General features: G+C 41.4%; 1 protein-coding gene across 1 annotated transcript in view; it reads left to right on the forward strand.

Moving 5' to 3' along the window:
• The window catches only part of APBB3 (amyloid beta precursor protein binding family B member 3), a 51,802-nt gene that overhangs the window by 19,439 nt on the left and 18,060 nt on the right, over positions 1–14,303 (forward strand). The window contains exons 7-10 of the mRNA XM_040442420.1: positions 106–111; positions 3,388–3,502; positions 4,132–4,219; positions 10,576–10,659. Coding sequence (XP_040298354.1) covers positions 106–111; positions 3,388–3,502; positions 4,132–4,219; positions 10,576–10,659 — 293 coding nt within the window. The remainder of the gene's footprint in view (positions 1–105; positions 112–3,387; positions 3,503–4,131; positions 4,220–10,575; positions 10,660–14,303) is intronic.

Genomic DNA, 14,303 nt, shown 5'->3' on the forward strand with positions numbered 1-14,303 from the left:
ACAACCAGACTTGAAGCAAGTTGATCTGAATGTTTATTATAAGTTTATAAAAAAATGCATTTATCTCTTTTTATCTTGCTATGTCTTCACCCTTGAATCATGAAGAGACAGGTAAGCCACCATTTTCCAAACATTATTCACATTGTGCAGTAAATATATTGTGTGCTTTTCCCTATATAAGCTTATAATAGCAAAAGTAACAATAAGGTTCAAATGAATACAAGTCCATCAGGTTAAAGCCCTGCCTTGATCCAGATCAGGAAAAAGTGGTTGCCAAAAATGGATTCATTACTTTACAAATATCATTAGACTAAATCCCTGGATTGATGGCCCAATAATATGGTAGACATAGTTTGTATTATTATTCATTTCAAATGAGAGTGCCATAGTCTACTGCTCTCACAGTAAAGAACCCCTTCTAAGCTGACTTCTTGTCATGGCCACAGGCCTAGTATGTAAATATCATTAGAAAGATCTCTGTACTGTACGTTCATATATTTGTACCTAGTGATTAGATCACCCTTAAACCATTTTCGTTTTCAAACTAAATAACCCCAATTATTATATTCTTACTTATTGCAATTCACCTATTTCTTAAAGGGACCTGTCACATTGAACATGCTGGTTGATCTACCAGCATCATGTTATAAAGGAGGATTTACTGAGTAGATAATTTTAAAGTTCTATAAGAAAAGATTCAGTATAACTTGGAATTTATTCATTTAAATCCGTGCTCATTCTGGGACTAGGGGTCCGGTGGGTGGTCCTATTCATTGATTGACAGCTATCTCTGTATGCATGCTTATACAAGGAAGACTGTTTACAATTTAGTGACATCACCCAGTGGGCCCCTAAATCCAGAATGAGCAGGGATTTATTCTTATACCCTGGGGCCCAAAACTATCTAAGTAGTAATTAATATTAACAGAGCATATATTAGCAGCAGCTACTGGCACCGATTGATAAACTCAGGTTTACTGTCTAAGGCTACTTTCACACTAGCATTTTTGATCCGGCAGGGTTCAGCAAAAACGCTTCCGTTACTGATAATGCAACCATCTGCATCCATTATGAACGGATCCGGTTGTATTATCATTAACATACCTAAGACGGATCCGTCATGAACTCCATTGAAAGTCAATGGGGGACGGTTCCGTTTTCTATTGTGTCAGAGAAAACGGATCAGTCCCCATTGACTTGGATTGTGGGTCATGACAGATCCGTCTTGCTCCGCATCTCAGGACGGAAAACAAACCGCAGCACGCTGTGGTTTGCTCTCCGGTATGAGAACGGAACAGAATGCATTTTGGAGCGCTCCGTTCTGTTCAGTTACGTTTTCTCCCCATTGACAATGAATGTGGACAAAATGGAAGAGTTTTTTTCCGGTGTTGAGCTAGTGTGAAAATAGCCTAATATTACAAAAGTCTCTTTTTATTATCAGTTTACTCAGTGTTTCCCATTACACAGGTAATTGAAAAATTTATTTTCTCATCCATTATTTTCTAATAACAACATACAATGCCATAACAAGGACCTATGGGGCCTATTAGCAAAACTAAAGATGGGGCACCATTATGATTATGGTTGTTTTCCTAAATCACAGAGATAATGAACACAGTGATGTCACAATTGTGGGATGACATACACAGTGATGTCATAGCACAGGCATAATATTCACAATAATGTCACAACATAACAGTAAAGGCTGAGAATGATATGACAATAGTATGATAGTATGCATGGTGATGTATAGTGATGTCACAGCACAGAAATAAGCATTGTCCATAGTTACTGGGGCCCCGCAGCAGCTGTTATGCCTGCTACCCTGTAGTTATGCCCATGACAACATCATTTAGCTCTATATGTGACACAGTACTCTAGCAAGGCATTTATCACTGATGCCAGTGTTTACAGATACACTGAATGCCCTCATGCCAAGGTTTCCGTAATTATGGAAAGTTCATTCTATTTCATCTTATGACTCATCAGTGGGAGCCACATAAGCAACAAACAAGTTATACCCAAGGGCAGCTGCTATGAGCTGTGACACAGATACTGGAGCCTTGCTAGGAACCCTCCCCCTACAAGTCTCTTTCAACTTTCTACATGTATCATTTGCATCCAAGCCTCTTACTGTATTCATGAACTAAGCTTTATATAGTTTTATAAAACGAAGTGTCGAAATGTATGTTTCGTGCAAATATATGACATAGCCGATGTCATGTACTCATGAAGTATTGATGTTCATATACCATGAAATTTAAATTTCAGAGGAGCATGTATGGCCTATAAGTCTCCACACGCTGATTTAGGCGCTCTCTCCCTAAGGAGAGATAGTACCCCCCTAACCCTGACAGGCCTCTCACCCAGTCAAGTGAGTACTCACTGCTCTGCACTGATGAGGGGCAATCACCCCGAAACAGCTGTCTGCAGATGAGGTGCTGGCTTATTTAATATCCAAGTCATGTCTCAAGGCTTAATTAAAGAGCTGAACATTGGCTTATAGGATAGCTGCCTTACATCTGGTGGCATTAGAGGCAGAGCTTGTTAAGAGCTCATTTGCATGCCTTTACTCCATGAAATTGAAAGACACACTATAGTACTTTTTAAATTTGACTATATGGTGCAGCATAGACAATAAAGATGATTAAGAATGAAGTAGAGGTGCTTGTGTATGCCTTTATACCTTGTACATATACCTGGAGCTTTTTCTCCTCTGATGTGGTTCCCCTAATGTAACCTTCATTTACCATTATGCTTCTGGTTCTTCAGAGACAGAGGGTTAGGAGTCTCCTCACAATGCGCTTACTCTCCTCTGAGCCATATCTAAGGGCAGCAAGTGGTAGATCAGTGGCATAGAACTATTGTACTTCAGTTATAAAACTTCTCTAGCTCGCAATACAGAATCTCCAGTGTATCCTATGAGATGCAGCATCAGCCTGTCTCCTCTGCCTCCTCCTTGTGATTAATAGGCTTCTCCCTGAAGAATTAAAGGGGTTGTGCAGCCTGTTTATACTTATGATCTATCCTTAGGATAGGTCACTAATATCTGATTGGGGGGGGGTCCAACACCCAGCACAAAACTGTTAGGTTTAAGGTTGAGACAAATGTATCAAACAACATGTGATATTTGATAAATGTGGTACAAAGTACTCCACACAGACTCAAACAAAGCTAACTTCAAATATTCCCCTTATGATAAATTTCCCCTCATAGACTTCACTGCCATGCTGTATGTGTTGCTGAGATCATGGTATTTTACAAACTTTATCAACCTGTTTCAGAGCGGAAGCTCCTACATTAACTTTATGTACTCCTGGTATATCTTATAATATCTAATAATATTAGAATTTGTATTATTATATGATAAAATGTGTCTTGTTTTAGGGACTTTGCATTTGTGGCTAATGACAAAGACACCTGCATGCTGAAGTGTCACGTGTTCCGTTGTGATATGCCAGCCAAGGCCATTGCCAGTGCCCTCCATGACATGTGCTCCAAGGTATACAGTAACTCTTATTATTCACCCTGTTCCCTTTTTTAGAAGCCTTCATACGTTGTGATATTGGTGACATTTTATGTCCAAAGTACATAAGTAATATTTTCTTCAAAATTGGGACATTCATTTGAATACAGTTTAATATGATCTTCAGATGAATCTTTGTAGGAATGGAGTTCATTAGGAGACATGAAGTACAGCTCTTGTATGCAGCCTCCATTACCACAGCTCCCCACCACAGTCTGTCCTGTCCGTCCTCTCTGTACTTCATGTCTCCTCATGAACTCTATTCCCACAGAGATTCAGCTGAAGATCTTATCATCTGTATTCAGGATCATAATCCCTGACAAGCAGAGCAGAGAGGAGGACGAGGCAGCTCTTCACCTCAGTGTTGTAAAGTAACTTGTCCTGCTGTGTGATTAGGACAGGTTTTGTGTGTACTAATAGGATGGCAATCATTTTATTTCTCCTAATGATTGCTCCCTAGACAAAATGAGCCGTTATAAATAATGAAATGTATTTGGGAATATATTTATACTAAAGTAATATTTAAGTATTTTCATTTTCTTAATACCCAGAGAACCCCTTTAATCTAAAACATGGACTATCATTTCTAATTTATGTCCTTTCAGATTATGGCAGAAAAAGCAGTGGCTAACAATACCATGACCCGCTCCGTTACCTTAGAGACAATCTCCCCAGAAGACTTACCTGTACAAGGTATGTATCGTCACAAAGAAAACAGTCCTGATTAAAATATCCTTTTTGTGTACACAGTTCCAATGTGTGTTGTCCTTCTTCTACTTCATAATGCTTTTATCTGTAGGTTAGCAAGTAAAGAAGGACGTGATTGCAGAATCAGATAACAAGAGGCTTATTGGGTGTGCAGGGAGCATACAGTATATACACTCACTATAGTCCCAGTATGCGTGGAACTTCGTGCAGCACACAAATGACACCAGCAGACCTTCTCCCTCTAGTTCAGACTAATGGGAGAAATGCTGCATACTAATGACAAATTACCAGCACTTCCAGAACCAGTGCTTAAAGGGGTTGTCTCATCACAGACAATGGAGGCATATTGCTAGGGACCCGCACCTATATCGGGAACGGAGCCCCTGCAAGCTGGTGGCTGGAGGACTCCGGTCAGGCCACCACCAAGCAATCTCCCCATAGAAGTGAATAAGAGCGCACTGCACATGACCAGCCACCACTCTCATTCACTTCTATGGGCCAAATGGAACCCCATAGAAAATGAACGGAGGGCAGCTGAGCATGCACAGTGCACCCTCCAACACTTTCGGGGCTCCGTTGTCAATATAGGTGCAGGTCCCGGCAGTGGGTCCCGCACCTATAAGACAATAGGGCCATATCCTAGCGATATGCCCCCATTGTCTGTGATGAGACAACTCCTTTCAAGGAACCTGTCACCATGAAATTCAGTGCAATCTGCAAGCAGCATGTTATAGAGCAGGAGGAGCTGAGCAGGTTGATTCACTGTAATTTATTAATTTAAACCTCTGCTCTTTCTATGCTTAGGAGTCATGTGAGCGGTCCTACTCAGTGATAGGACTGGGCATACAGAGACAGCTGTCAATAAGTGTGTAGGCCCACCCACATGACTCCTAAGCACAGAAAGAGCAGAGGTTTAAATGAATAAATTACAAGTTTCACTGAATCAATCTGCTCAGCTCCTCCTGCTTTATAACATGCTGCCTGCAGATTGCAGTACTTTTCATGGTGACAGATCCTCTTAAGGTGGAATACAGTCATTATTTCCAACTAAAATACTGACAGCGAAAATTTGCATTTCTCTGTATGAGAAATGTCGGATAAGAGGAAATAAAAAGATACGGAAAACCACAAATAATCAAGTTATCTTACTTTAGTGGTATACTTACGAGATAAAATGTGTTGAAACATCATATCATTTTAAAAACTTCTACATAAAACTGGTTTTGTCTTCTGGCTTTTTCAAGGGTTTCTATTTTTGGACGCCATTCCACATTTTTCAAACAGGCATTCTGCAGTGTTTTCAGGTCATTTCAGGCTCACAATAAATATTTCCGACAACGACCCCTACAGTGCCTTGCAAAAGTATTAACCCCCCCTGACTTTTTTCGTATTTTGTTACATTACAGCCTTAAGTTTAATGTTTCGTTAATCTGAATTTTATGTGATGGATCAGAACACAATAGTCTAAGTTGGTGAAGTGAAATGAGAAAAATATATAAATAAAACTATTGTTCAGAAATAGAAAACAAAAAATTGGCATGTGCGTATTTATTCACCCCCTTTGTTAGGAAACCCATAAAAAGCTCTGGTGCAACCAATTACCTTCAGAAGTCACATAATTAGTGAAATGATGTCCACCTCTGTGCAATCTAAGTGTCACATGATCTGTTATTACATATACACACCTTTTTTGAAAGGCCCCAGAGGCTGCAACACCTAAGCAAGAGGCATCACTAACCAAACACGGCCATGAAGACCAAGGAACTCTCCAAACAAGTAAGGGACAATGTTGTTCAGAAGTACAAGTCAGGATTAGGTTATAAAAAAATATCCAAATCTTTGATGATCCCCAGGAGTACCATCAAATCTATCATAACCAAATAGAAAGAACATGGCACAACAGCAAACCTGTTAAGAGACGGCCGCCCACCAAAACTCACGGACCGGGCAAGGAGGGCATTAATCAGAGAGGCAGCACAGAGACCTAAGGTAACCATAGATGAGCTGTAGAGTTCCACAGCAGAGACTGGAGTATCTGTACATATGACGACAATAATCCGTACGCTCCATAGAGTTGGACTTTATGGCAGAGTGGTCAGAAGAAAGCCATTACTTTCAGCAAAAAAACAAAAAGGCACGTTGCGAGTTTGCGAAAAAGGCATGTGGGAGACTCCCATACTGTACAGAGGAAGGTGCTCTGGTCTGATGAGACTAAAATTGAACTTTTCGGCCAAAGAAAACGCTATGTCTGGCTCAAACCCAACACATCACATCACCCAAAGAACACCATCCCCACAGTGAGACACGGTGGTGGCAGCATCATGCTGTGGGGATGTTTTTCAGCAGCTGGGACGGGGAAACTGGTCAGAGTTGAGGGAAAGATGGATGGTGCTAAATACCGGGATATTCTTGAGCAGAACCTGTACCACTCGTGCGTGATTTGAGGCTAGGACAGAGGTTCACCTTCCAGCAGGACAATGACCCCCAAACACACTGCTAAAGCAACACTTGAGTGGTTTAAGGGGAAACATGTAAATGTGTTGGAATGGCCTAGTCAAAGCCCAGATCTCAATCAAATAGAAAATCTGTGGCCAGACTTGAAGATTGCTGTTCACAAGCGCAAACCATCCAACTTGAAGGAGCTGGAGCAATTTGCAAGCAGGAATGGGCAAAAATCCCAGTGGTAAGATGTGGCAAGCTCATAGAGACTTATCCAAAGCGACTTGGAGCTGTGATTGCCGCAAAAGGTGACTCTATAAAGTATTGACTGTAGGGGGGTGAATAGTTATGCACATTGACTTTTTCTGTTATTTTGTCCTATTTGTTGTTTGCTTCACAATAAAAAACAAACAAAAAAAACCCAACATCTTCAAAGTTGTGGACATGTTCTGTAAATTAAATGATGCAAATCCTCAAACAATCCATGTTAATTCCAGGTTGTGAGGCACCAAAATACGAAAAAAGTCAAGGGGGGGTCAATACTTTTGCAAGGCACTGTATGTAATCATACTGACCCTTCCAAAATATGAATAACATCCCCCAAAAAAACAAGTAAGGCAAAAAGTCCAAGAATCATATAAAATTCATAGCTTTATTAAATATTCACAAAATACACCCAAGATCAGAATAAAATCTTCAGGAGATAGCAGCATGATGGCAAGGTGGAATTAGCCTCCACAAACAGAAAGACACCTGACCAGTCACAGACACCCCCATATACCTATATAGCATAATCAGACACAGCTTATAAAAAGATAAGTGTAAGAAGCCAGATAATATCACTTATAAAACATATCTGGTCCCATATTATACATATATATATATATGATGTAACTGTCAAGGGGAATGAGACAAAATCATAATCATAAATCCTATATAAACAGTGGAAAAGATGTCATAGCATATAATTAGTGATGAGCGGCATAGGCAATATTCGTTTTTGCGATATTTTGTGAATTTTTTGCATAATATACGCAATAAATTAGTGAATTCAAAAATTCGTGATCCTCAGTCATTATTTTCTCGATTGCGCAAATCGGCACTAATGATGCGCATATTTTTGGCGCAATACATGCAACTTCACATTTTATCAGGTTTGAGTAGATATTACTGATTGGTGCACTAAGTATTGTTGTGACATCACAGCACTATGTCTGTATCATGTATGTATGGACAGCAGAGAAACTGTAATTCATATCACACTACCTAACACCCTGCACTATATCACTATCTAACCTGCACTGACTATCTCCCACTATCTGTATTATATACAGTGGGATGCGAAAGTTTCGTCATGATTTTCCTGTATAAATCGTTGGTTGTTACGATAAAAAATATCAGTTAAATATATCATATAGGAGACACAAACAGTGATATTTGAGAAGTGAAATGAAGTTTATTGGATTTATAGAAAGTGTGCTATAATCGTTTAAACAAAATTAGGCAGGTGCATAAATTTGGGCACCACAAAAAAGAAATGAAATCAATATTTAGTAGATCCTCCTTTTGCAGAAATTACAGCCTCTAAACGCTCCCTGTAGGTTCCAATGAGAGTCTGGATTCTGGTTGAAGGTATTTTGGACCATTCCTCTTTACAAAACATCTTTAGTTCATTCAGGTTTGATGGCTTCCGAGCATGGACAGCTCTCTAAGTCACACCACATATTTTCAATTATATTCAGGTCTGGGGACTGAGATGGCCATTCCAGAACGTTGTACTTGTTCCTCTGCATAAATGCCTTAGTGGATTTTGAGCAGTGTTTAGGGTTGTTCTCTTGTTGAAAGATCCAGCCCCGGCGTAGCTTCAGCTTTGTCACTGATTCCTGGACATTGGTCTCCAGAATCTGCTGATACTGAGTGGAATCCATGCGTCCCTCAACTTTGACAAGATTCCCAGTCCCTGCACTGGCCACACAGCCCCACAGCATGATGGAACCACCACCATATTTTACTGTAGGTAGCAGGTGTTTTTCTTGGAATGCTGTGTTCTTTTTCCTCCATGCATAACGCCCCTTGTTATGGCCAAATAACTCCATTTTAGTTTCATCAGTCCACAGCACCTTATTCCAAAATGAAGCTGGCTTGTCCAAATGTGCTTTAGCCCACCTCAAGCGGCACTTTTTGTGCTGTGGGTGGAGAAAAGGTTTCCTCTGCATCACTCTCGCATACAGCATCTCCTTGTGTAAAGTGCGCCGAATGGTTGAACGATGCACAGTGACTCCATCTGCAGCAAGATGATGTTGTAGGTCTTTGGTGTTGGTCTGTGGGTTGACTCTGACTGTTCTCACCATTCGTCGCTTCTGTCTATCCAAGATTTTTCTTGGTCTGCCACTTCGAGCCTTAACTTGAACTGAGCCTGTGGTCTTCCATTTCCTCAATATGTTCCTAACTGTGGAAACAGACAGCTGAAATCTTTGAGACAGCTTTCTGTATCCTTCCCCTAAACCATGATGGTGAACAATCTTGGTCTTCAGGTCATTTGAGAGTTGTTTTGAGACCCCCATGTTGCTACTCTTCAGAGAAAATTAAAAGAGGAGGGAAACTTACAATTGACCCCCTTAAATACTCTTTCTCATAATTGGATTCACCTGTGTATGTAGGTCAGGGGTCACTGAGCTTACCAAGCCAATTTGAGTTCCAATAATTAGTTCTAAAGGTTTTGGAATCCATAAAATGACAACAGTGCCCAAATTTATGCACCTGCCTAATTTTGTTTAAACAATTATAGCACTCTTTCTGTAAATCCAATAAACTTCATTTCACTTCTCAAATATCAGTGTGTGTGACTCCTGTATGATATATTTAACTGACATTTTTTATCGTAACAACCAACGATTTATACTGGAAAATCATGACGATTAACAAGGTTGCCCAAACTTTCGCATCCCACTGTATATGAGCTAACTAACTATCTAATGCAATTGCATAAGGAATAGGATCCAGATGAAAGCACAGAGCACAGCAATGACACTGCTGTCTCTCTCAGAACTGCAAAAAACTACAGAAAATGGCTGCTGGGGAGGTTCTTATATAGTAAGGGGTAGTCAACTTTCCTATTGGTTGCTAGGGATGTTGCTAAGCTCTGACAAAGACATTGCAGCCTAAGCAAGAAGGGAGGTTACTGATGAAAAAAAAATCTAGAATATTCGCGATTACGAATATATAGCACTATATTCTACATCTTCACGAATTCTTGAAGTGCCGATATTTGCGATAAATATTGACAATTAGAATATTCGCGTTCAACACTACCTATAATAAGTATATTATATACCCAAAATATGCAGCCTCATACCCTTAGACATGGTGGAGTGTTAGATGGCTATGGCGTGGCACCTCCACACACAGGTTTACCCTCTAGCTTAGTCAGGAGGTGACTCAAAGATAAAACTCCGGAGAATATATAGGATAAAATGTAATTTTGGCAGGAGGTGCGATCTCCCCATGATGTGTTCCACTATCCACGAGATGTTTCACTGGAACTTGAAAGTAGCCCAAAATGAATCAGGGAGCATTGGTTTAGCTGCACATTTTGTAACACAATGTTGGCACATTTTACTGTTTTGGAAGCATAAAAAAATGTAATAGGCTGCTTTACAAATGCATAGTGGGTACTACATTTAGTAATTAATAATTTAATAATTGTACTATATACTGTATTTCACACTTTTACTGGACAAAATAAAATATCTATGAAGCATATCTAAATCACAAATGTGAAATAACGAATCATTTGTTGAATGACTATAGCGGTGTAATGCGCCATTGTAGTCGTGCTCTGTTTTTTATTCTGTATTGCGGTTCATGTAATGGATAACAATTTCCAAGCTCTGTTGTTCTAGTTGATATTCTGGATACAGTGCGAGAGTCCATTCAGAAATATGATGTGCTTTACCTTGGCAGCTTGCCCGTCTCAAAGCCAATGGGTGAGTTATTCTACAGATTGTGCTGACACAGCTACTGCAGGGCGTTCTATACCCCAGGAACCAACAAATGTACTAGAGACAGTTATATCTCTTTCACATTTCTTCTTACCCACCACTGTGTTTAGCAAGGACCTGGTAGGGGCTAGATTATTCAATATTCTAGATTATTGGACAGTTATAGCAAAATCTAGGAAACCAATCGCAGGATCTCATGCACAGGACTCTGCCAGAGCAATGCTTCTAGGGGAGAAAGCCAGCATAGATTTAGGGGGGGAATTTATCACAGACCGGCATTTCACACCAGTCTATGATATCCCCAGCACTGCAGGGGGATGCGCCTAATTTATAACAAGATGATGGCCTCGGCATAAATTAGGTGCTTCCTAGAGTTACCGTAGAGTTCAATCTTCTTTTACGCCAGAAAATGGCATTGAAAAATTGCAAACATGGGGTTTGTAACTTTTTTCATGCCAGGAAACTTGCATGAGGGGAATGATAAAAATCCCCCATAGAGTCCAACTGAACACGCCACATTTGTTTTCTGCCTGAAATATGGTCATAAACAGGAGCAGGGCTCAAGCACAAGACTGTACTTTTCTTCAGTTTGCTATCCATTTTTTGTAATCCCTGACAGCACACCGACCCTTTCATTTCTATGGGCCATGCACACATCCATTTCTACAAATCTCATTACAGGTCCAATTCTTGTCCATATTTGCAGATGAGATAGCCCTTTCTACTAGAGATGAGCGAATTTCATATTTTGAAATTCGTTTGAGTACTCCCCTGCATAACGGAAACGGGACGGATCTGTTATGCAGGCCATAGACTTCTATTATGACGGAATGAATAATGAGGCATTCTGTCATGGAATTGCGTTATGGTTCGTGGTAACGGAATCCATAACGCAATTCACTAAATACCACAAAACGAACCGCAAATGAATTTCAAAATATGCAATTCGCTCATCTCTAATTTCTACAGATGGGAGTGAGAAGAATACAGAATGTACACATATTTTGCAGATCCATTTTTTGCAGTCCGAAATATGGGTACAGCCGTTAAGGGTAGAGAACCTTATGGAGAAAAGTCCTAAATATGGATGCGGCCGTGTGCACAAGGCATTAAGTGTAGAGAACCTTATGGAGGGAAGCCCGAAATACCATGTTAAAGGAGTTGTCCAGTAGAGTAAGGGCTTACTTGCTTTCTACTAGTCTGTACCTGCTGATCCTGTCTCAAACAGTAAATGTTTGGAGATGCCTGCTTGGCCAATAACTGGTCGCAGCAGTGATCTGCCTGTGCCAGTGCTTAGCTAAGCAAGCATCTCCTGGAATTTCTTGCATGTCAAGAGCAGACAATGAAGTAAAAACCAGCAGGGAAGCGCTGTAAGCGCTGGGTCAGAAGTGGTTGGGGATCGTTCAGGGTGAGTATCCCTTCCTTTATTGTGGTCATCCCACTTTGATTTCTTCCTATAGAATTCCCCACCAGGAGAACCCCTCTATACAGTTATTCCCATCTCAGACTTTTATGGCCAAGAAGAGAATAACCTTAGTAAGTGCCGGCTGGGGGTGGCTGAAGTTATGGAAACATCTGAGCTGGTTTTGCTTTGCTGCTTCCATAACTCTGTTACGAGTGAATGGGAGCTAAGTAAACAGCATAGCACACTGAGCAACTATATGTTATTTCCAGTAACTCAGGGGTTACAGAAACAGTGGAGCTCGCCATGCTACACAACCTGCCTAGCTCCAATAAACTGACCCTGCTCGTCCATTTCCATAACTCTGCCTACCCCTGGCCAGTAATTACTCAGGTTATTCTCATCATATCCATAAAAGGCTGAGATGGAAATAACCCTTTGACATCTGCTACTACAACCTGGCATATTTTCCTAATTTGCTGCTTTGGTCTTGTCAAACTGTACATTATTTTACAATATACAGTATATCTATTGGGCTTGCCAATAGGGTTGCCAATGTATCTATAAAATGCTCATATAGGGTTAAGCCAGTGGGTTCCCTCAGCATCCACTGACACAGCAAAATCAGTGGTGCTGGGCACCTTTTCTGACATCTTGCAGATTTGAATGGCATGACAGTATAGTAATAAAGTATGCTACTATATAAAAATTATGAAGAAGGGCCACTTCTTAAGCCTTCTGTCGACGGTTTACCTAGTGTAGGAAGGCGCAAGGGTCCGTCGTTGAAGAAAGGTATGTGTCACTGAGGTTCCTGGCCTCGGTGAAGTAAGAGCCGGTATTTTCATGTGTCAGCAGCAGCTAATGCTGATTGACACTTTGCTATTTTAGTATGGCTGTATAGCTGATCAGGGATGGCTCTTACTGGGAGTAGTCAAAGTGATGGGTGGGTGACTACTCCCCACCTTCCAGGCCGGGTCTTGACTGGCCTATAAAAAACCCAGCCAGCAGTGTCAGCTGTGAGTGATTACCTCTCTCTGACAGAGGAGCACTGTCAATCGCTGGTGTGGGAACTGAGCCCTGTGCTGGGCTGAAAAGCTGAGACCTGTGTGTTGTGAGTGCAGGCCACCTAAAGCCTGCATTTTGACTGCTGGAGGCAGAACTGCCGACAAGGTGAAGTTTTTTTGTTATGCACGAACTTTCTACTTGGTATAAACAAACACCAACCTTGCAAAGAGTGTTTTTTGTTTGACCTTATGTGTGAATAAACACGGACATTTGAATTCTGAACTTGTTCTTTGCCTCTGTACTGCACCCGCCTATCCCAATTACCAGAGTGAATTCCCACACTAGGTAATATTTCCCAAAGTATGCCTCCAGGCATACCATGACATACTTTGCCCATAGGCTCCCAAAAAAACAACAACACTACAACGTAGCATCCAGTTGGCATCTGTCAGGTGAATGGAACGATATGGAGTATATATATATTTTTTGTGTTGTTTTTATACAGACCGTTTATACCCGCCCAACATGTAACATATCGCTTAGGCCTCTTTCACACTTGCGTTGTCCGGATCCGGCGTGTACTCCACTTGCCGGAATTACACTCCGGATCCGGAAAAACGCAAGTGTACTGAAAGCATTTGAAGACGGAACCGTCTTCAAAATGCTTTCAGTGTTACTATGGCACCCAGGACGCTATTAAAGTCCTGGTTGCCATAGTAGTAGTGGGGAGCGGGGGAGCAGTATACTTACAGTCCGTGCGGTTCCCGGGGCGCTCCAGAATGACGTCAGAGCGCCCTATGCGCATGGATGACGTGTCCAATGCGATCACGTGATCCATGCGCGTGGGGCGCCCTGACGTCACTCTGGAGCACCCCGGGAGCCGCACGGACTGTAAGTATACTGCTCCCCCGCTCCCCGCTACACTTTACCATGGCTGCCAGGACTTTAGCGTCCCGGCAGCCATGGTAACCATTCAGAAAAAGCTAAATGTCGGCTCTGGCAATGCGCCGAAACGACGTTTAGCTTAAGGCCGGATCCGGATCAATGCCTTTCAATGGGCATTATTCCGGATCCGGCCTTGCGGCAAGTGTTCAGGATTTTTGGCCGGAGCAAAAAGCGCAGCATGCTGTGGTATTTTCTCCGGCCAAAAAACGTTCCGTTCCGGAACTGAAGACATCCTGATGCATCCTGAACGGATTGCATGGGGATAATCCTGATCAGG

This window comes from Bufo bufo, chromosome 1, assembly GCF_905171765.1.
Source record: "Bufo bufo chromosome 1, aBufBuf1.1, whole genome shotgun sequence".
NCBI classification, from domain to species: Eukaryota; Metazoa; Chordata; class Amphibia; order Anura; family Bufonidae; genus Bufo; species Bufo bufo.